The sequence below is a fragment of the Manacus candei genome, unplaced genomic scaffold, assembly GCF_025592945.1.
Source record: "Manacus candei isolate 608988 ecotype Guabito, Panama unplaced genomic scaffold, ASM2559294v1 h1tg000014l, whole genome shotgun sequence".
NCBI lineage: Eukaryota > Metazoa > Chordata > Aves > Passeriformes > Pipridae > Manacus > Manacus candei.
The window spans coordinates 69,558,203-69,581,413 of record NW_026138062.1 but is presented as its reverse complement, the minus strand read 5'-3'; the positions used below and the strand labels follow the sequence as shown (position 1 = coordinate 69,581,413).

Genomic DNA, 23,211 nt, shown 5'->3' with positions numbered 1-23,211 from the left:
CAGAATTTATACTGCTGTGAAACTCAAATTAATTACAGCAAAACCTGGGGAATTTGGGAGTACAAAATGGGTACAGAAGAAACAGATATGTTGAGTTTTCATCTAATTTTGTGGACATTGTAAGTAGCTATAATTTTCATCACAGAGGAACTTCCTACCTTTTCCAGAGATCTTCACCATATTAGATATATTATCTCAGAAAAGTGACTTTGATTTTCTTGCCCTGACAAACTAAATGAGACACTGCTGTGTAAACTGGCATGGCCTGCATGCATCTGCAGTATTCTGCATTTGCTGAGATTTGGTATCTGTTTTCCCAGGCAATTCCTTCCAAGTATGCATGGTTTATATTGGATACTAGGAAAAACTTCTTCACCAAAAGGGTTGTTGTGCACTGGAACAGGCTGCCTAGGGAAGTGGTGGAGTCACCATCCCTGGAGATATTTAAAGGACGTGTAGATGTGGCACTTAGGGACGTGGTTTAGTGGTGGCCTTGGCAGTGCTGAATTAATGACTGGACTCGATGATCTCAAGGGTCCTTTCCAATCTAAACAATTCTATTATTCTTTGTATGAAGGAAACCTTACTGCACTTTGCTTCGTCCGAGCCATCTTCACAGTCAGGTACGTTGTCACAAAGGTTACTCAGTGGTATACATTTCCCATTACCACACTGATGCTCATCAACTGTGCAAGCACCTAAAGGAAAGAGAGGAAAATTAGTCCCTAATTATGAGGAAGGTTGATGTTTGCTGGAGATCTTAATGGTTCACCTGAAAGAAAAATTGAGGGCATAGCATGCAGAACCTTTGATTTCCTTTTCTTTCCATTTCCATCTGCCTCTCTTTCAAAATAAAGATAATTTTTAGATAAATACATGCTGATTAAGAATAAAATATATGGTATCATACCTTGTAGTTTCTGTTATAGTTAGCATTGCTCAGTAACTAATGTTCTATTACGTGGAATAATTCTTGGAGTGAAAAGTCAAATCCTGTCAAAAGTGACTAATGAATTTAAGTTTCAAATGTTCATCACTTTTAAAAAAGTTTAGAGGCCTTAAAGTATGTCAAGCCAATCATATAAGCAAAGAGGCACTGAGAACCAAGAGTGTCCTTCTGAAACCTGTTTGTGAGGAAATGGAAGGGACAAAAGTAGCAGAAATGAATGAGGAAAGCATGTACAAAAGTAACATTAAGCTACTTCAGTATCAGATATACAATAAAAGCAGACGAGACAGAGAGTAAATATAAAGTTATAATCCTCTCTACAGCCAAAGTGTGTTTTTAATGGCTCCATTCAATATATTTACAGGAAATATGCAGTCAAATTCTATTGAAAAATGGTTTATTTTCTTTATTTTACCTTCTTGGTCTAAATGACTGAAATATTTAATTATTTAGAAGCCTTATTTAAGGCAAGATAATTGCTTTTTTTCTGAATTTTTTAATATTTTTATAAAATGATTAATTCATCTATCAGCATGGCCTGTACCAAATGGAAGCAAAAGAATGTTTCATAAAAGGCCTGAGCCAGATTTTCACACATTCAATGTCCATAACTAATGATAGATATTTCTTAGAACTTAGTTCTCACTTATGTAGACTTTTTTATTATATTGCATACTGTGAAAAACATTTCTGTTCAAATTATGCTTCCTTTTCAAACCCCTAATATTTCATGGAAAAATAAAATACAAAGAAAAATCTATTTTCTTCTAAAATTAATTTATTTGCTGACTATCTTTTTATCCTTAGGCCTCCATGCTAATTAGATTACTCTCCATCCTTTGGCTGTGAAGATCATGAATAACCATAATTCTTTTCCAAATGGAACCTTTTTAATATATTTAACAAGAACTGGCAATGGCCATTTAGACAACTCTGCCTTGCTAAGCTTAATTTTTATTCTACAAAAAAACGTGGGCAAATCTGGCTCAGCAAAGGTGCTGAACCAGCTAAAAAAAAAAAAAGAGTGTTGTTGGACTGAACAAATGTGATAGAGAAGGCAGAATGGACCTAAGTACATATAAATCAACCTCTCAATCTTGCACAATGGGATGAAATTGAGTTACTTTTCCAAATGTAAATCAATAGTGAAGACTTTAAAATATTAAGAAAATTATAGAATTATTATTACTCAATCTGTAAAAAATCTGCAGCTATCTAAACATACCGGGATACATTTGCTTTTTCTGATATTTAAAGCAAGAAAAAGAGTGTAGATTGTTGTTGACTTTCTGTCCATGCAAACGAACAGTACTTCACACATCCCTCAATACCTTTTGCTTTTTATCTGTTTTTCTTCTGTCAGACTGCCACAGAAGTAATACAAAGCCTCTAAATAATTCTGTCAAGATTTGGCCTAGAGTTAGTGTAATTATTTGTCCTGGTAAGCATATTGCTGTTCCATATAATTTGCATTTGGCTCCATTTTGCATGATTTTGGAGAGTTGATTGCTGAATTATGAGTGACAAATCTAATTGCGGTCCCCAACAAAATCAAGGGTCTTTCAGAAGGGGACTGGCTGGGACCAGGAATGCTGCTGTCCAAATATTCAATAAACCAGCTCTTCCCAGATTATTCACGTGCTAGAGACATTTTTTTTTTAAAGACACAAGAAGGACCATATTACAAATATTGATCAGAGTTACCATATAAAATTTTCTCATCAAGTGGATATGATCAATAATAAACACTTTACAAATGTATTTAAACACATATTAATGCCACCCTCAAATGAGTCTCAAAGTGATGCTCTTTTCTGGGGCTTTTATAGGGAATAGTTAGTATTTGCCCTTTATACTTGAATAGATTTTGGTCAAAACACTAGCTCAGTGAGTTGCAGGTGATACAGACAATTACATTAAGAAACAAACCCAACACTTTTCATGCTAGAAAACATAAAGTCCAGACGAGTACCCACTAGGCTTTCCCTCTTTAACTTTTGCATACTTCTATTGAGCAGGGGCTGACAGTCACCTGCCACTCTCCACTTTTTCTCAAAGGTATTTGACCAGTGGTATAACCTCTTAAATATAAAGATTCAGCTGCTTACTTAGATTGTAGCCAGTAGTAAAGTTTGCAAGAAATCCCTTCCTTGCTCCAGACTCGTCCGTGCGGAGGATCACTGTCATCTCGTTTCTTGTGGAGAAGACATCTGGCAACAGGTCTCGTTCTGTGTAGACAGCTGTTCACCAGGAGAACAGGGACACATTTCAGCTGTTTTGTTCACGTGTATTTCAGAATATTTTGGGTTCGAAAGCAAACACTGCCACCCCATGAGTGCAGTTAATCCCCCAAACCAAAGTGCTATCAGACTCCTGCGGTCGAAGCCCAACCCCAAATCTAATTTATCAGTATAGAAAAATAAGGTTCAACTAAGAGATTATGCTTCTGCTTGTCCACATATAAACAGTTTGATTTATTGAGAAGTTGATTTCATAGAGGTTGCAGGAAAGCTGAGTGTGTGCAAACATTTTGGAAATGTGATGTCCCACAGATTATGCTTTCTCAAATTTCCCTCCTAATTTCTGAGACACAAAATATGATAATAAATGTAGAATGAAACGAGAGAGCTTTAATTTCCTTTATATTTATATCCATCATATACTTGTTCCAGCTGTCTGATTAAATTCATTTTTGTACCCAGTACTGCTACTTGCCCAAAAGTAAGGAATCTGGTCCTCTGCCATCTCTGATTTCAACCACATCATCAACGCTATCCAGATCAAAAACCTGAAAGTGAAGTTGAATGTTTTTTCCACTTTCGGCATTTAAGTACCACACACCTAGAAAATAGTAACACAAACACACAAATCACCTTTTCAGTAGTTACTTTTACAGTGTCATTTTCATGTTGAGGGGCTTTGGGGAAAATAATTCTCTGCTAAACTATTAAGAATCACCCAAGAGACTTACAAGTCTAAATTTTATTTTTGAAAGTAACTTACAGTGTCAAAATCTAAAATTCCATAGACTCATTTTTAAAACATTTTTGTAAACTAATTTTAGGTTTCTATGACACACACACATGTATTTTTAATGATTCACGTCAACTCTGAGTTTCCCTAAAGTAGTAAAACTCACTCTTTTCTGACTGTGACAATGTGACAATTAGTTTTGTCACTTTAGTCTTATTTGACAGTAAGATAATTTTTATAATCAGTCATTGAAGCCTGTCTTTCAAGTAAGATAGCTTTTTGCTTGTGTTTAGCATATTTAATCTAAGTGTGAATACTATGGAAATCTTGAAAAGAAAGTAGAAAGAAAAAAAGCAACCCTCTTAAAATGTTTTCATAGAATGAAAAGTATTTTCTCACTGGTAGGAATTTCATTTGGGAACTTGTGAAATGAATGCTGGAAATGCAAGCCATTTCTCAGCAAACAGAAACACAAAATGACAACTCTTATGATTACCATCCCAACACAATTCCCCAGTTAAAGGTGGAGTAATAAATAATTAAAATTTCATTAAGAAGCAATGACAAGGTTCTCTTCCTTGCTTTATCTATCAACAGCACATAGGGGACCACCTTGAAGCTTTCACTTCTGCCAGCTGTAGCTTAATCTAAACTAAATAACATCAGTAGGACAGCAATGTCTTTTCACTAGTATGTTAAGAAACAATCAATAAAGAGAGGATTCCTTGCAAAATACATGCACACATTCTTTGCCTCTAAAAGACTTTAGCTATTTAACAGAAGAACTGATGTTAACTTGGCAAATACATGGAGGTGTAATGGTAAAATGGGGTCTTTCTGCACCTATTGTGTTGTTACATTGACAGAAATGCATTTGACATAATTGGCATGATGGGATTGGTCTGTCTGAACCCCTTCCATGGAGTTATGCCCATCTTCATCACTTTTTAATCAACTGGCACATGTTTCCTTGGCTTCTGATAAGTGCCATGTAGAATTTAGTTAAAAGATCCCACTGTATGCAGCTTATATCTTTTTTTGTTTGACAGCAACTGACTTGGAAAAGCAGATTTTGTATCTCTATTTTCATATGGCTAAACTTCTCCCGAAGATTTGGAAAAGAGTGACTTACAAGTAGCTCGATTAGGGTAATTGTTTGGGAAGTTTTCAGAGCTGAATGTACTGTTTGGCTCCCAGAGTTCAACTGGCCCTCCACAGTCAGCTGAAAAAGAAAACATTTCAAAAACATAGTTAGTTTATTGTGTTACTTTTTCAATCTGCTGTAACAACAATCATTTTTAAAAGTAATTTTATTCAGAGAGCATTCAAACTAATTTCATCGCTGTAAGGATAAATTATGGTGCCATTGGTGTAAAGCTTGAACAATGGGTTGTGAGAAGTCAACACCCTGATAAGGACGCATTGAACATTGAAGAAATAAGGTGTGTAAGGAATTCCCTGTTACAATGACTGACCACACTTTCAGTGAAGAAATTATTCTTACAGCATCAGCAGAGATGTTCAAGTAAAAAGCTCATTTTGTCATCTAGCCAGTAAACTTATGGCAAAACCAAACCAAACCCAAAAAATCATTATGGTGTTGTTTTGTTTTCATCAAGACCCTAAAAACTTTTACAGGTAGACCTTGTGTGTGGTAAAAACAGTCATTTGCTTTTTCCTTGAAACAACTGTTCTAATAAGGAAGGTCTTTATTATGCACATGTATATGCACTTACATGCAAAAATTTAAAAAAAAATATTTAAAAGCAAATATTGTAGAAATGTTTATATACACACATACATGCACTCACACACATGGACATAGCTAACTGTACTTCATATACTCAATATTCTATTTAAATATATAGTTTAGGTGGTGGTTTACATCCAAAAAGTCAGCTTCATGTTCCAAAGCTTTTTTTATTCTCAGAAATACTATTTATTTTCATTCCAGCCATCAGAATGGCTGAATGAACCATTAGAATGAACTTTAGTGTTTTCCCACTTGCGTTGTTTGCAATTAATTTATTAAAAAATGAACAGTTCTCCTTCACTTGCTTCAGAAAATCGTAGTTAAGGCAGAACAGCCCTACCTTTTTTATTTTGGTTTGCTGTTGTTTTATTCTTTGAATTAATGTTGACTTTTTTTAACTTTCAGATTTTGGCTAAGCTCTAACTCTCTCCTCCCCACCCCTTATGGCTCAAACTTTGCATTTCTTGATGTCTGTCAGTGTGTATCATACTCTGACCCACTTGTTTGGGGACTACATAATCTACAAGTCCTACTGTCTGACGATTGAATCCCACTGGGAGAGGGCTCTACTAAATACCAGAAAGCTTTGAGCTTCCTCACAGACGCCTTATAGGACTTTCTGTTCCACTAAATCACTCCTGGAAAGAAAAGCCAAACTCTGTGAAAGGAAAAGGAACTCTTAACAACCACACGCCAACTAAAAAGTATATTATGTTTCAGCCCTATGGCTCACAGTGAGGATTATTTTCTATAAATAGCTTGAACAACATATATAGATTACATTAGCTTCTTTATGGAACATTACTGCATGTGCAAACAGACACACCTTGTAAAGCTGCTTGAAGAATATATGATTCTTAGCCAGTACCATATGATAATTTGAGCAGAGCAAAAATAACTTTTTAAATAGCAGAACAGGGGCAACTTATGATGCAATCTGATCTGGTGTTGACTACACGTAAGGCACACTAGTAATAATCTTCTTTCTTTGCACGGAAAAATGAAAGAAGTAATTGAAGTTACTGATGTCTGGAAAAAATATTTTAAAAATTTCCAGTGATCTTAAACAGAAATTCATATGGAGTTATTCATACAGCTGTTACTCATTAGGGAACCAAATAATAACCAGTATCAACAATCTTGGTCTTTTCATTGAGCATAACAGACAATTTTCTCAAAACCTTAGAAAATTATATATGACCTATTCATAAATTCCTCTGTGCTTTGGCCAAAACTTCAATTTATATTGACACACACATTTTAAGTGTGGAATCTACACTGTAATTTCCACACTGTTGTTGGTGTTAAAAGACAGGTCATAAATGAACATGCAGATGAAAGCAATCTTTGCTTTAGATGAAAGTGTAAGCTGACAGTCTTGTGCAAAAGACAAAAGCAAATCCAGCTCCCCTATTCCACCACCAAAAATATTTTTTCATGTTTCAATGAGCTTTTTTGGCACTGTCAGTGATGCCAGTGACTCTTGTTGAAGCTCTAATTCTAGTAAAAGTAATTGACTCAGCTCAAATTCTTTTATCTCTTGTTTACAGACATGACATTTGTAGTGAAACCATTAGTACTAGGAGACTTGCACCACACCCATCAAAGGAATTTCATAATTCTTTGAAGATGATTGATAATATTAGTTTTTTCATCAGATTAGAGATAGCATGTACATAGCATGTCTCCACAAAGTTATGAGAACAAGATAGTTTTTCCCCAGCAACATCTTTTGTATCATATTGAAGGACAGCGTGGATCCTCTCTAATCTCTTTCCTAAGGAAGTAGGTGCCATATGATGACATCCTTTTTTTGAATATTAAAATTTTATTACCATATTTTGGGTGGAGATCTATAGGTTGAACAACATTTGTTTAGTGTTTTGACAGCAGCACTCAGCTCCTATTTACCACAGAGTTGTTCTACCACTAATTGTTAGATTGATGCTGACTTGTGAGGTGTGTTTACCTGAAAGATGGCTGGAGGTGACAGATATCAGCATCTGTCCACAGAATTGCTTTAATAAAAACTGCAATTAAAATTCCAAAACTCATTTTGGTAAATTATGACTGAAATGACTACAGCTATTAAAATTTAATTTTGCTGACAGAGACATCTTATTGAGCTTTACCTCTCTGAGTCTTATGATGGAGCTCCAAAACTGCATTTTCCTCTTATATTTAGAAGATTTTGTTTTCTTACCTGTACTGATGCAGTAGATTTTTAGGTGACAGATTTGATACAGTGACAATATTAGCACACAGTGTTTCAAGGTGAATACAATGCAGTCTTTTTCTATTATTTTAACTTTAGATGATTTTCATGTACTATATCTTGTCAAAAGAACAACTAGTTCTGCTTTGCAAGTGACAGTTGATCTAATAAGAGGCAGTCCTGGAACATTCTCCCTGTTTGTTTTAATGATTTGCAGCCATCTGTGAATAGGTCTTTTGTAGAAATATCTTATTTTTTTTTTTTTACAAATTTTCATCTCCTTTCACAATAAATTATAAAGCTCTATCAGATATTTTAATGATTTTTTTTCCACAAAGTCTGTTTATAATTGTATTAGTTTTTGCTTGGAATGTGCTTGGACTTGGTTAACATCATATGCAACCTTTCTTCATTGTTTTATATACATTTTCCATTTATTTTTATTTTTTCAAAGCAAATGTTGCCTTTTCCCTTTTTAATGTAATCATATATAGTAGTACTAACAATGCAACTAAATGCATATTGGAAAGAACTATTTAATTATGAGCCTTGTTTTGGATAATACCTCCATTTTGGGTATCAGACATTCACATAGTTTGTGCTCCACTCTTAAACCATTCTGGAACTATTATAAATTCATTTACTTAAATATGGAAGTTTTCAGTGCACGTGTGCTCTCAGACTTTTCACTATTGAGACCTCTAGTGATACTATTACATGACTTTGCTCATTCTCTTATTCCCCTGCTGCATTGCTTATAATTTCAAATATAGAGGTAATCTTCCTTCTCTTTCTTCTTCTTTCCCTGGTGTTCTGGAAGCTTTACTAATTAAAGCTTTTTGAGGTAAATTCTAAATTTTTTAATTATCCTCCACTCTTCAAGTTTTGGAAGATACTGTAGTGATAGCTTAAGATGTGATTCTACGTGTTGCCGTCAGTGGAGTCACGGGCAGGGAACTTGATCCATAGTGTGTTATCCTGAAGGTAATTTTATGGAGCTGAAGAGAGCTTTTCATAAAACTGAAGTGTGAAAATTCTGAATCACTCATGCACAAATAGAGTAACAATTTGCAATCAACTGCAATTTAGTGTTTACTTACTAGGAACTGAAGGGGCAGTAGTAGTAATTGGCATCGCAGTCGGCTCTATGTAACCGCTATCATTGCACATTCCCTTTGTCAGGCCAATGTCATCCACGGCAATGTCACTGGGGTTAGGCTTTTTAAAGGCATCAAAAATAACCTGAAGTTCAGGGAGGGGGAAAAAAATGGGATTTTAAAATTTGATGAACCATTTTTTCAACTTCCCATGCTGTATTGTTCTGCTTTCTTTCTCAAATGCTCTTATTTCCACTGTAACCTACACTGGTGCTGCACTCCATTGGGGATGCCAGGGATGGGACAGAATTCCTGGCAAAACAAAATAACACTGTGCAAACTGAGGGGATCATTCTAAGGAATGCAGCAACTTCTCCATACAAATGATGAACATGATTTAAAAATATTTAATGCCTTTGCTTTTTATATATAAATCCATGCAATATTCAAAACAAATTCTGCATTGCTCATCAGGTCAAAACTTCTTCTGAGCTAATGGCATATCTGCATGAAAAAATGAAATTAATCTAATTTGTTCATTATTTTCCTTTAATATCCACATATTTAACGTAATCCTGCAACCAAGGAATTAGTGCTGGTGAAATACAATTAGGTATAGCAATCTTGCTGAATTCGTAAATCACACATTTGCTGGAAATCTGATGCAGTCAGGTCACAAATGCATCAGATGGTAAATGCATTTTTCTAGCAGAGTTTTTGCATAAATCAAAACTGCTACAGCATGGCAAACTATTCCAAATACCTAAAAAAAGGCAACTGTTTTCAAAAGAGAGGTGCTGAAGGAATTGTCTAGAACAAATCTCCTCTTTGTGTTTACAGATAAGATAGGTTAACCATGTGGTGCCAAAAACCACTTTCATTTGCAACACACTTTCAGTGTATTACTCTGTAAGTAATTAGTGAAAATACTAATTCAGAATCTGAAGTTATTTAATTCACATCTCCTCATGGCTAACGGGGCTCTAAACATGCTGGTCTAGTGCAAGATGTCCCTGCCCAAACAGGGAGGTTGGAAGTAGGTGATCTTTAATGTCCCTTCCAACCCAAAACAGTCTGTAATTCTATGATTCCACATGCTAAACAGTTTTTTGATGACATGCATTAGTAAATAATGCTAGATAATATCTTTGCAGCTGTGGATCATTGGGTTCATTTCACAGGAAACTCTGATATCAGTTTAGCTAAAATAAATTTTTAAAAGAACTGGCAGTGTAACAAACCTTAAAATCGGATGTTTCATTTAAAGTTACTTGTCCATAATTCCATTTGTCTCCATAGTTTCCTTCTTTCTCGAAAATGACCTTTTCCAAATCATGCTCATTGCTTATGCTGACTCTCAAACGATAGACATTAGGACTGTACATGAAATACCTGGAGAGGGAAAAGCAATTTTGTTATTATCAGAAAAAAGTGAAATTGAAAAAATGTCACTCTTTTTATTTTATAGCCAGTTTTATAGAATTAGGAGTAATTTACAGTGGGTATGAAAATAAATTATGTATTTAAATTGCACTAGGAATTTACTTGGTGCTTTGTCATATTTTCTGCAGAAGCCTAGGTAAGCTTCATGACAAAAAAATGTTTCAGGGATACTTAATGTCACTTTTGTATAGAAATAAATATTGGATACAGGGTGAAAAAGAAAATACATTAAAGCTAACTGCAAGAATCAGAGTTACAAGAGTTAAAGTTTCAGGCCTGGAGTTGAGACTGATTGTGGAAAATCAAGCAGAAGCAGGTTTGTATTGCTGGCACACCAACATGGATAATTATTCTATATAAACAAAAACTCCTTAGTTATGTTCTTAAACAAAGTATAGGTTTAGGAATTACATAACAGTACCAAAAGCTTAGGCAATATGTATCTGAAGAGACCAAAGGCAAACTAATAATCCGGACTTGGTCTTCAAAATATCCCATTCCAACGGGTGTCGAGATATAAAATCCTGCAAGGGAATGAGCACATTTTAGCCAGTACAGAATTTTTTTCTTAGCTATTAGTGTTTTTAAATTTAAAATGATATCAAGCACAGATAGTGTTGCGTGATTTGGAAGATTCCCGACACAGTAAATGTGAATGATTCTCCCAAGTCATTCATCAGTCAATGACATATTAAAGTGGGCTTTTAAGCTTGTTGGATATTCCTCAGAACCAGATAAGAAATGGGAAACTAGTCCTTTTCAAGTCAGTGGGAACTCTGCCTTATATTTAGTGAAGGCAGCAATTCTACTTGACTTATAAAATGTCTTCCTGTTTGATATGGCTTGTGATTTTGCAGGAGAATTTCCTAACATTTTCACAATTTTTATCCACATAACAATGAGAAACATGGATTGGATTTTGAGAGGGTGAGAGAATGACTACGTGAATATTTTATAGCAAGGTGAAGCACTATAAACAAAAAACCAAGCAAAAGTTATTTGTGGAATTGAGTTTGTAGCTTCGTCTGAATCAATTCATTGTAGGTGGGAATTTGGACTTCTTTTTGCCATATGAGGTCAGTCCACAGAAACACTGTGATTTGTCATGAGAAAAGTAAACTTTGGCAGTTCTAAAATAAAATTCTTGCTTAAGTTTTTAAAATCCATCTATCTATCTAACACACATATATGAAAATATTATATTCAAAAAATCTACAAATAAATATAATTACAATTATATAATTTAAATTATACACTATTCTGTTATCTATAATTCTAGATTACCTAGGTTTTTTCATGTGGGATGTTAAAATGCCTGAAAATTAGTCTGAAATCTGAACTAGGCCTTTCATTTCCTGTGTTGACTTAGAAAGCATGCATTGCAATAGATATGGTGTCTAGCTTTAAGAAAAAGGTCTTCATATAGTCCAAGTGGCAGTCCCGTGTCTTTGTTTCATCAATTCTCTTGGCATTCACAATCAATTGTTGAGTGTTAAGTTCTTTGCTTTTCAAAAGCAGAAATCCAAAAATAGAGTTTCTCTCAGTGTATGAAATGATGAAACTCACATTTTTACTCCAAATACAGGTCATAGAAATTTAAATATGTAATATAATAGCAGCATTATATATGGGAATATTACATGTGTCAGCTTAGATTTTGCACAGAGAGAGAGCACCTAAAATAAATTATAATTTTCAAGAGAGTTAGAAATCACTGTCGAGGGTTTTATTAAACAAATTTTACATTCTTTCATCTGATTTGTATTCTAGGAGTCAAGTGGGAAGATAAAACAGTGTTCTGAAGATTGTTTAGAAAATGTGCATTTACTCAGAGACAGGTGAATAATTTCTACCCAATAAAATGGAAAATACTATTTTTCTTTTCCCAGAAGTAACTTCCAGAATAATTTGCTATTTTCCCAGTCACTTGTCAATGAATGAGTTTTATATAAGTCTCACATAGAATATATATAACCATTGCAAAATCAAAAGTCTCTTAATTTTAGCTGGAGTAACAAATCAACAGAGGAAGGGATTGTTTGGTTTTACTGTTGAAAGAGAAAAAACCCCACTTTTGGAGTCTAATTCTAGGATAAGCATCCATGATAGACACTCAAAATCCGATTTCTATCAGTATTATCTCAAATTAAACTCCACTTTTGATATGATCACTCAATTAAGTTATTTAACTGTAACAGTTCCTGGAGTGTTTGTGTGTTTGGCACAAGTTCTGGCAATTATTGTGATTGGTGTGAGGTAACTCAGGATACAGATGCCCCTTGTACACTGCAGGCTGACTTTATGTGAAATCAAAATTATTCTGTGACAACCATGAGGATATCAGCATTAGATACAAATGAAATAGAAGTGATTTCCCTAAAATGTAATTATACGTTTTTTATCATTAAGGTAAAGATGAGGGGTTTTGACCTATAACACTGTTGGATGATAGAAATTTCTTAGATACGGCTTTTTGCATAATAATAGCATTGAAACTTTTCAGTACCTCACACTTTATCCACTTTACATATTCCTTTATTTCTTCCTCCAGTTTTGCTCTATTTCCATAAGATCCAATCAGTGACATAAAATGTTTTGCCTGGTAGCCCTGACTCATTTTTATGGCATAATAAAATGACATCCTAGTAACACCACTATGAAGTATCCATTGTACAGTGATATAACATAAGCTAAATCAAGTTTTTCCTTTAATCTGCAAGCAAATTTTCTTTTTATCTTACCTGAGATGTTGCCAAATGTGTGATCAAACTCAGGACCACTCATCACGGGAAAGGTAGGGCCCTGAAGTCTTTCCCATACTGAAGCAGCATCTAAATCTTGTATCCAGTAACAAAAGCCCTCTTCAAAAGTGCAATTGATTTTCTCATAATCTGTGAATAAGAAACTCTAGTAAATAAAAATGGCAGAGATGTTGAGCATTTTCTCAGAATTAGGTAAGAAAGAGAGACGAAACCCATAAACTTTTAGTTATGATTGTAAACTGGAGCCCGCAGTGACTCAATTTCCTCCTCTATGCAATGCAACATAATTACTCAAATAAATGTGTCATTTGTACTTGTTAACAAGACATTATCACTGAAGGGTGGCCCTAAATACTCTTGCACTCACCAATCTTCATTTCTGATCCTTCACCAGTAACGTGGTGGGGGAATAAGAGAGAGCCTCTTGCAAAGGTAACTCTAAAGGCCAACCCTGCTCTTCTCTTTTCTTTACCAAGTCCTGGATTGCTCCAGCTGAAAGGGCTCACCACCAGAGCTGAATGCTGTGCTCCATGCACCTGGGATGTCCCTTTCCTCTCCTCATTTGCTCCTTTGCTCTTTCTTGTCTCACATGCATTTGCTGCAGCATCCTCACCACTTTTCTTCCCACGATATTTCCATGTCTTTCCCTTTAAGTGCAGGTCAGCAGGGGCTTCCACATGACAGGAGTTTGCTGGTACTCTAGATGCTTCCTGCAGTATATTCCTTCCCTGTCACATCCCCTATTCACATCCTGTTCAAAATTTAGCAGCTGAAAAAGCCACCATTTTTCCAATTACCAAGGAATCCCAAAGCATGAGTCATATTGCTGCATTTTGTTGTCACTGTAGATTTACTGCATTCTGAACTTTCCCCAGTGCCTATTTGCATGATTGTTGTCAGTGGTTCCACAGTGTTCATTACTGAACAAACTGATGAGCTTTGTAAGACATCACCCTACTGCCAGACAGAAGCCAACAGGATGATCTTATTGACATCAATCATTTGATCTTTAAAGCAGTATGAAATTTTCCAAACAAGGTCTAGTTAGTGGACTGAGGCCAGAGAATACTGCTTCCCTTTTACATATTGTCAGATTGAAAACATGGATACATCAAACTTCTGGGGTAACAAACACACACACACACACACACACACAGAGAACACTTACTGTTTAGTTCACTTGCATTAAATGTAGTGTATGTTGCATTAAAGCCACTGTAATTTTCATCATAATCTGTTGTGAACTGTATTGTAACCTCATGAGAAAAAATGTAAATTGTTTCAGTATTTGTCCCTGACAGAGAAGCTGAAAACAAATAAAGAATAATATAGTCAGAGAGAAAATAATCCCATGCACATTAAAATCTCCAGTGCTGTCACAAAAATACAGTGGATTAGTTTACTGAGTCTTAAGGAATGCTTTCCCTCTTGTACTGTGATTCTGTTACAATAGCTTCAAACCCCTGGTGAATTTAGCTGTTTGGCTGCCATATGAATATTCTGCATACCCCATCTCTCATATTCACCAATATGGATGACTATTGGTGAAGACTATGGAAGACTACTGTCAACTAGTCTTTTACTATTTCACATTCCCATTCTCTACTTGCTTCCAAAAATAGGGATAAATAATAATACTTTCTTTATATATTTATATCTGTTTTCCACCTCTGGTAGAATTCAGCTGTATAGACTGAGTCTTGTAAAAAATGGGCAAAATCTCAGTTTTCCAGAGTAGAGTATAGAGACAGAGAAAATGTAGCATCAGTATTTCAAGGAAACCAATGCCATGCTTATAATTATTTTCAGAGAGTATCATAGTACTTCTCCCAACAGTCCAGTTTACATACTTTTATTTTATGTTTTTGTATGTGATGTTACAGGATCTTCTGACAACATATTTCCAATGAAACATGGACCCTACAAGACTATGACTCTGGACAAGTTATCAAGATTGTTTAAATAAGAGCTTAAAAACCAAGTAGATATTTCTTAGTATATAAGAGAAGTAACTTTTAAGAGCAGATATGTATATTGAGATAATTGTCTAACAGGGTAATTTTACACAGCTCCAGTCTTCCTCTCAAAGATATGCATGCAACTTTTTTCACCTCAAAATGTATGATTTACCACTCAGATTTTATGAATGGAAAAGTAATATTATCTGAAAAAAAAACTTACCTTTTAAAATCTTGTTTAGTCCTACACCTTCAAAAATATCCAGTGTGTCTGCATATTGTTGTGTTTCAAAGGAAGTGAAGTTCAGCTTAATGGACAAACCTTGAGGAACTCTAAAGTAGCAAGAGAAAAATAAACCTCAAAACCGAAAATCTCTTTTTGACTGTAGTAAATTCATTGAGTGCTTGAATGATTTTAAGTTCAGAAGCAACAGGAAATTATATTAATTGATGACCTATTTGTCTAACTTCTACCTTGTAATATTACCAAAAGAATAGGCCATAAACCTTTTGTGACAGTACAAATTCTCCTTTACTTGCTGGAGTTAAGTATATTCTAGAAACTGAATGTTCTGAACTCTAGGATGTGATAATCAGTTCTGCGGGGTTTTTGGTTGTTTCTGATTGTCCTCTGCTTCTCATTGAATTACAATTACCTTTTCATGCATGTTGCTATTAGATATCATCTCACTGCTCAGGTAGACTTCCTAAGGCCAGAAGAATAGCATTGTGGTACCAATATGAATAGCAAAATATCAAAATCTCTCTTCTGAAAGTTCAAAACAATGTTTCTTATGACCAAAACAGGATTTTCATGAAGATTTGATGATTTCAAACCTGCTGTTTGGGAACTTGTTATACACCCTAACCATCACACAGTAAGTTTAATAACAAAAGTCACTTAAAATAAAGTTATTTTGCTGCAGTTATGTTCTCTCAGTAATCTATATCTAACTCACTATCCCACTTCCTTTCTGCAAAACATATATGGTAGTACAAATTCTAAAACACTACTATCACAATCAACTTAGCTTCCTTTACCCCTATTTGTTGTTTTCTAGAATTGAAATACCAAGTGAAAATAGCTTTTCAACAGCAATCTGCTGGTGTTTATCAGTAATGATGGGTAGAGAAGTGTGAAGTACACATTTAATATTTGCCTTTTTTTTAAATTATTATTGTTGTATATTTCTCCAGAGGGAAAAAATATCCTTGGTTTGAAAAGAATAAAAGATAGAGTCAAAATGTAGTCTTTCAGAAAGCTAAAGTTTCAGGCATATATTGAGCATACTGGTTTTTTAGAAGGAGAGGAAATTGCATCTTCATTTGGAGTTAAATGGGGTGAAAATGTAAAAGCTTTTCCTAAAGGTAATGGGGAAATCTTTCTAAACAAAGGCAGGCAGAAGAGAAATCCAATCTCGGATGTATTAGAGGGTGACTTTTAACACATTTTTATAGGGATAATAAAAACAATAGAGAAGTGTCTCTCATTGTTTACTGAAAAACCCAAAAGGTTCCCTTGTAGAAACAATTCTGTTCTAAAGGCAGACAAAATTTGAGTACCACATTAAATTTCCCAGGCCTGTCAGTGTTGCCAGATTTTTTTAAAGCAGGTCAGTGGAAGATAAATCCAGATGGTTGGTTTTGCCATTGATCAATCTGTAATTACACAGATCTGCAGAACCTCTACTATATTATTTGCAATTACTAATGATTCTTTCCAAAATGAAGCTTTTATTAGCCTCATACCTGGTATAGATATCTACCTAATACAATGCTTCTTGAAGCTATAGCAGCACTTGAAGCAAAATTAACAGCTTAGAAGGAAATTGTGCACTTGAGTCACATTTATTTACTGTGCTCAAATTCTGCAACAGCACGAAATGAGGAACAAGTCAGACTTATATTTGGAAGGACAAAATCTTGAGCTTTTCCTGGGACACATCTAGGTTCTAAACTCCTGTGTAGCCAGTAGTTATTGATGAATAGTGTTGCTGAAGATGAGAAGGAACAAATGTCCTTAACAAAATCAAAGGACTTTCAAAGGAGCCTTTGCAATGCGAAGACCAAAACTTTTCCAATTTTAGAGGCAATTCCTTAATCTCCTTTGAAACTCTTCTACCGTACTAATATTTCTCAGAATCAAAGAACAGCCGTTATTACAAAGCCATAATAAGAATTACTGCCTTTCAATTTTTTTCTCCCTGGTCTATGAAGTGGATCTAGAGAGTCAAAGCCAAATAGATCTCTCCCAGCTGTGGGCGCGTACCCTTGATAAAAAATTTCACTTCTTGTGCCTAGGGTTGAAAAGGCATTTGGTGCTATTATATCATGCAATTTTAAAACATATTACTCAATTACTTAGGAGCACAGGTACTCTTAACTCCCAGAAGAAATCTGTACCCCTAAATGACAAGGGAATTCTTGAAAATTCCATCTGTTAATAACAGTTATATCATATAAAACCATTACCTGAAGACTAGTATTTAATGCAATACTTCGAAAAGAAAACCCCTTGCAATTATTTTGAATTATGTGATTTATTTTGAGCTTACACTTAGGTTACTGTGTATGCATATAACCCACAAAATTTCTCAACGTCATACCTGAGAATTTTGGTAAGTGGGTAAATTATTGATATAGTTATGGGATTTAGGCATGCAAATTTTAAAAGAAAAGTTACATAAATACAAAGGCAAAAAGTAATATTACATATTTTCCATACCGGAGTATTTGGAGTATAATCCAAACAAATGGCATAAGGTTGTTGTGCAGGAAACAATATCACCTCATAATCAAAAAAATATTAGGTACAAAATTATTGGAAAATGACTTACAGTATTATCCATTTGCAAATGATATCTGCATTATATGGCTCTGGGTAATTCATAGAGTGAAAAAACCCAGAGGAATCAGTCAACATGAATTTTCCATCACAAACTGAAGCTGTAAAGATATAATGAAGATCATTTGTCAAAATGCCACTTGAAAAACAGAATTGGAGCCAAAATGAGGGCGACCTTGAATATTGGTTTACATGGGTTACCTTGGAAATGTTTCGTAAACAACAATGCGAAGACAAAGTAAAACACACTATTAACTTATTCCTATTTCTAATTCCTATTACTTTTTGATCTCAAAGTACTGTATAGGAAGAAAAGTGGTACAGAAGATTTATTTTTAAATTAGAGATAACCCAACTAATCCAAACTAGTCTAAACCAAACCAAATAATTAAAATCTAACACATGTATTTAACAAATCCAATTCTTTCTTTCATTTTATTTATAAGGAAACATGATCTTCCCTTAACAGTTCTTATCTACAGTTACTTTAAATCAGAAAACTGTGTTTGCACTACCAGAAATGATTTGATGTCATGTGAATAAAAGCAAGAATGGATATGGTTGACTATTGTTATCTCTACTTTTACGAGCTTCCTGGTTCCTTGCCTTATGTATTACTGAGTACTCCAAGAGATAAGTGGATCTCCCAAGTTTCCTGCCAGCTATTGAGTTCATTCATCTGAGGTAAGTGTCATCCATCATCATCTATTTTTTCAAAAATCTTTTATTAGTTTTGTTCTCTTGGTGCTGCTATTCCATTCTATGAAAGTTCTTGAGTTTAAGAAAACAGATACTAAAAAAAAATAAATGTCTTTTTAAACCTCAGCAAGATTAGAAATGGTAATTCATGTAGAGTTATTTTATTTCAGCAGACACTGAAGTACTGTTGAAGCTTTGGCTGCATCTCTTGAACATTAATTATCCTAGGAACCTGCTTAATGATGGGTTTTTTTCAGTTGTTCAGAAAGCATCATAGAGCTTTCAAATAAGGATAAAATCAGCACCACACATGATTTTCTGAAGATGTAAAGACAAGTTCACCAATTCAAGGCAGATGATCAGAAATCAGATAGAGCTTTTCATTAACACCAGAAATGAAATCATACCTATAACCACTGCCCAAATTATGAATTATCAATCATATAGAAATTTTATTGAGCATAGTCTTCCTCTAGGAAATTATATACAAAATGATAAATCGGGGCTCCTGGTCTGTTCGTTTTATAAATGTAAAATTATTTCTGACTACCACTGTAGCAAACACAACATGAAAATTAAGCTTTGTTTCAGTCAGGCTTAGGCATACACTTGTTAATAAAGATTGTGCAGAATGAACTTCGCCAACAAATCTAATGCATGAGCTGGAATAGAATCGTATTCACTTTTCAATCTTTGAGAGGAAAACAGAACACATGAGATTTTAAATACACAGAGGGAAAAGGTTCATGATTGAGGGTTGCTATATGACTTTTTTATCATAATAGGCTACAGCATTAGAGTTGGGAATTGGTATGCAAATACTTTTTCTGTTCACTTTAACACATGTGTTTCCTGTCCTTCCCAAGGTGAATAATAAAATCAGTGTAAGAAGAAGGAAAGTGCCCAGCTAGTTATTAACAAAGAGAAAAAAAAAAAGGTACTATTAACAAGCAAGAAATATTCTGATCTAAAAAGAATTTCATATCACTGGCAGTAATAAGAAGAGATATAGACACTGTTCTAATAAAATCAATGACAAATATTTGCTCATTAATTTCTCTTAGAATCACAGAATGGGTCAGGTTGGAGGGGACCACAGGGTGTCGTCTGGTCCAACCTCCCTGTTCCAGCAGGGTCATCCCAGAGTACATGGCACAGGATTATTTCCAGATGGTTCCAGAATATCTCCAGTGAGGGAGGGGACACTCCACACTCTCTCTGGGTGATCTGTTCCAGTGTGTGGTCACTGCACAGGAAAGAAGTTCTTCCTCATATCCAGGTAGAACTTCCTGGGTATCAGTTTTTGCCTCTTGTCCCATTGCTCAGCACCATCAAGCAGAGCCTGGTCCATCTCCTGACACCTCCCTGCAGACACTGACAGACATTGTTGAGGTCTCCTTTCAATTGTCTCTTCTTGAGGCTGAACAGGCCCAGCTCCCCCACCCTTTCCTCATAGGAGAGATGACCCAGTCCCCTATTATTCTTATTGTTCTTATCGTCTTATTTTTTCGTATTGTTTGCTTTTACTTGTTTCTTCTTACCTTTCAGGAGACAGTGAGAAAACTGAAATAAGACAACAATTCAGGAAAAGGTCCTTAGGCTGCTCATTCACAGCCTGGTAAAAGTGCTTAGTGTATCAGGAATGAGCAGGAAGAGAACAAGGACTAGTCCTATTTCCCTGAAGAACTTCCCAGTGCTTTCTCCTTGCAGGGAGGAGGCAGCTGTGGTCAAAGGTGGGCAGGGGTACAGGAGTCATTATATTTCTGCCTCCTCCTGGAGCCCTCAGAAAAGCCCCCGATGAGACAGGGGTCATCTTTTGTAGGAATCACTTCCTCTTTTGTAGGAATCACTTCCATTACTTCCCCAACATGCATCTTGCTGTCCATTTCTATTTACTTAGGGTGCTGAATGTACAGGGTACATTAAGAGGGCTTAGTCCTGTTACCCTAGAACTTCAGGGAGAAGTTCCCCAAACTGGTCAGATCAAGCTCACATATTTCACTTTGACAGGACCTTTCTCTGCCAAAGGCAGTTCATTACTTTCTGTCTTACATATGATTGATCTTTCTCAGCCCTGTAGTGATGCTCTGAGGTGGGTAATCACAAAATTACAGACATGTAATAACTGCAAAGAGAGGCTTCAGAAACACCTCCTGGGATGAGCCTCCATTCTCCCTTTCCTTACACCTACATTCTCCACAGCTGCTTTACAGCAGTGCCCGTCATTATTAGTAGATGCTGTTCAGACTTCACATTTCTCTAGAGACCCTTTCACTGAAATTGCTAGCTGCACTTTTGTGATGCCTTTTGTTACTGTACTGCATTGCAGAGCCAGAAAGAAACCTTTCAAGATAATTTTAATCAATAAAACAAACAAAAAACGGTTGTTCAGTTGCCTGAATCTCTGCTGAGATTTTACTGAATTCTGTCTAATGCAGGAAGAGACTACTAAAATTCACTTTTTATCCTATATTTTTAAACCACTAATATATTCTAAAGTCTGAAATACTATGGGGAATAGCAATCAAGATGAAAAAAACAAGTTATTTAAAGGACAGCAGCTCTTCTGTGTGCAAGAGCACTTGTAGCACGAATTATGAATTGGCTGTAAATCTCATGGTGAAACTCAGAGGCACCTCTGAAAATCTAGACAATTTTAGCTTTTATATGACCATATTAAGTTTCTCTAGGGGTGAGAAAATAAAAAATCAAAGAGGCAGTTGCCCCGAACATGCATCTAACTTCTCAATACTCATTCCACTGTTTTCACAAGGTCTGCTAAGAAACCTAAATATACAAATTTAGAAAAGCTACGACACTTTGGATGGAAAAGGCTGAAAATGTAACATGAGAGACACGGAGCAATATTTTGTCCTCCAGTCAGAATTGTATTTCTTTAAGGTTATGAGCTGAAACTGCTACAATAATGGTAACTGAAAGAATTGCTTGGAAATGCCAGGCATCAGTGAAGATGAACAAGGGAAAACCATCCAGCTCCCTGAAGTGGACTGTAACCGTAGTGAGTTTCCTTGTGACATTCTGTCTATTGTTTCAGATTCCTGAAAGTTTCAGCTCAGTTTTGTGCATTCATTAGTGACTGTTAACATGATGAATAAAGAGTAATATCCTCAGTTACAAAGGAGTGGGGAATTCACAACTTATATTTGGTAGATATTCAGGGAGATATGTAAATCAGATCCAAAAGCCATGTGCATAAGAGTCCATGCATCAGCTGCAAAACTCAAGCACAATTCATAACTTAAACCACTGTTTAGCCTCCAGGGCACAGCTGAGTCATTACTACACAGCTTTGATTGCAAGTATTTGAGGTTATTTTTGTCTGTATCTGCCAATGTACAAATATCAATTAAATTCTATCCTATATAACAGGTCTGACTGTAGTATCTTAATAAAATGTGAATGAAGCTTGTACACTCAGACCTAGTAAGGACACTGACCTGTTGTAACAAGTTTAGAGGAGGCCACTGAGTTGATTAGAGGGATGGAGCACATCTCCTATGAAGAAAAACTGAGAGAATTGGGATTGTTCAGCCTGGAGAGGAGAAGCCTTCAGGGGAACCTAATTGTGTCCCTTCCCTAAAGGGTCTCTACAAGAAAGATGAAGAGAGACTATTTACAAGGGCCTGGAGTGACAGGACAAGGAGGAATGGCTTCAAAATGAGAGTAGCTTTAGATTAGATATTCGGAAGAAATTCTTTACTGTGAGGGTGGTGAGGCTCTCGAACAGGTTTCTCAGAGAAGTTGTGGAAGTCACATACCAGGAAGTGTTCAAGGCCAGGTTGGATGGAGCTCTGAGTAACCTGGTCTAGTGGAAGGTGTCCCTGCCCATGGCACAGGGGTTGGAACTAGAGGATCTTTAAGGTCCCTTCCAAGCTGGGCCATTCTATAACAGTAAGTGAAAAGTGTTCATTTTATGAGATAATACTACTTCATAACTATAGGGATCTGAACAATTTTTGTTCAGCTATACCTGAAATAAAAATAATAAAATAAAATGACCCCCCAAAAAATACATGTCTCAAAACAAACGTATGATGGTAGAAATGAATGACTGACTAACTCTTCGGGGTTGTGCTACCTTAATGCTTGCAGTGGAACAAAGGTCTAGCTGAGGCTGCTTTAGGATCTTCTGATTTCCTCACCTGTGGAGGGACCTGCTTAGAGCTCACCCTTGTTATGATCCAACTAGATGGATCTGTTAATTTTGCTGGATTGTAGTGGACATCCTACTGGACTATTTTGATGTATATTTCCTCCAAAATGTTCAGCTAAGTCTCCCTTCTGAGCTGACTGCACTAAGGAAAAACGCAGGTGATGGGCAGGGCTGCAATTCACCTTTTTGGCTGTTTTTTTGTGTGTGTGTTTGTTTTGCTTCGGGGTTTTTTTCTTAAAAAACAAAACAAACCAAACAAACAATCATTCTTCTGACAGAAGGTGTCAACATGTCACCAGCCTTCACAGTCAAGCTTGCAGATTCTTTACAAAGTAAATTTGTC

At 35.6% G+C, this 23,211-nt stretch overlaps 1 protein-coding gene across 3 annotated transcripts in view; it reads right to left on the bottom strand.

Annotated features, from left to right (window-relative positions):
- Window positions 1-23,211, bottom strand: part of TMPRSS15 (transmembrane serine protease 15) — a 53,989-nt gene that overhangs the window by 16,246 nt on the left and 14,532 nt on the right. For all 3 annotated transcript variants that reach the window (XM_051779595.1, XM_051779597.1, XM_051779596.1), the window contains 11 exons: window positions 17,988-18,096; window positions 15,374-15,483; window positions 14,361-14,498; window positions 13,172-13,321; window positions 10,852-10,954; window positions 10,229-10,379; window positions 8,991-9,132; window positions 5,055-5,144; window positions 3,665-3,790; window positions 3,058-3,189; window positions 588-698 (listed from right to left, as the gene is read on the bottom strand). In XM_051779595.1, coding sequence (XP_051635555.1) covers window positions 588-698; window positions 3,058-3,189; window positions 3,665-3,790; window positions 5,055-5,144; window positions 8,991-9,132; window positions 10,229-10,379; window positions 10,852-10,954; window positions 13,172-13,321; window positions 14,361-14,498; window positions 15,374-15,483; window positions 17,988-18,096 — 1,362 coding nt within the window. The remainder of the gene's footprint in view (window positions 1-587; window positions 699-3,057; window positions 3,190-3,664; window positions 3,791-5,054; window positions 5,145-8,990; window positions 9,133-10,228; window positions 10,380-10,851; window positions 10,955-13,171; window positions 13,322-14,360; window positions 14,499-15,373; window positions 15,484-17,987; window positions 18,097-23,211) is intronic.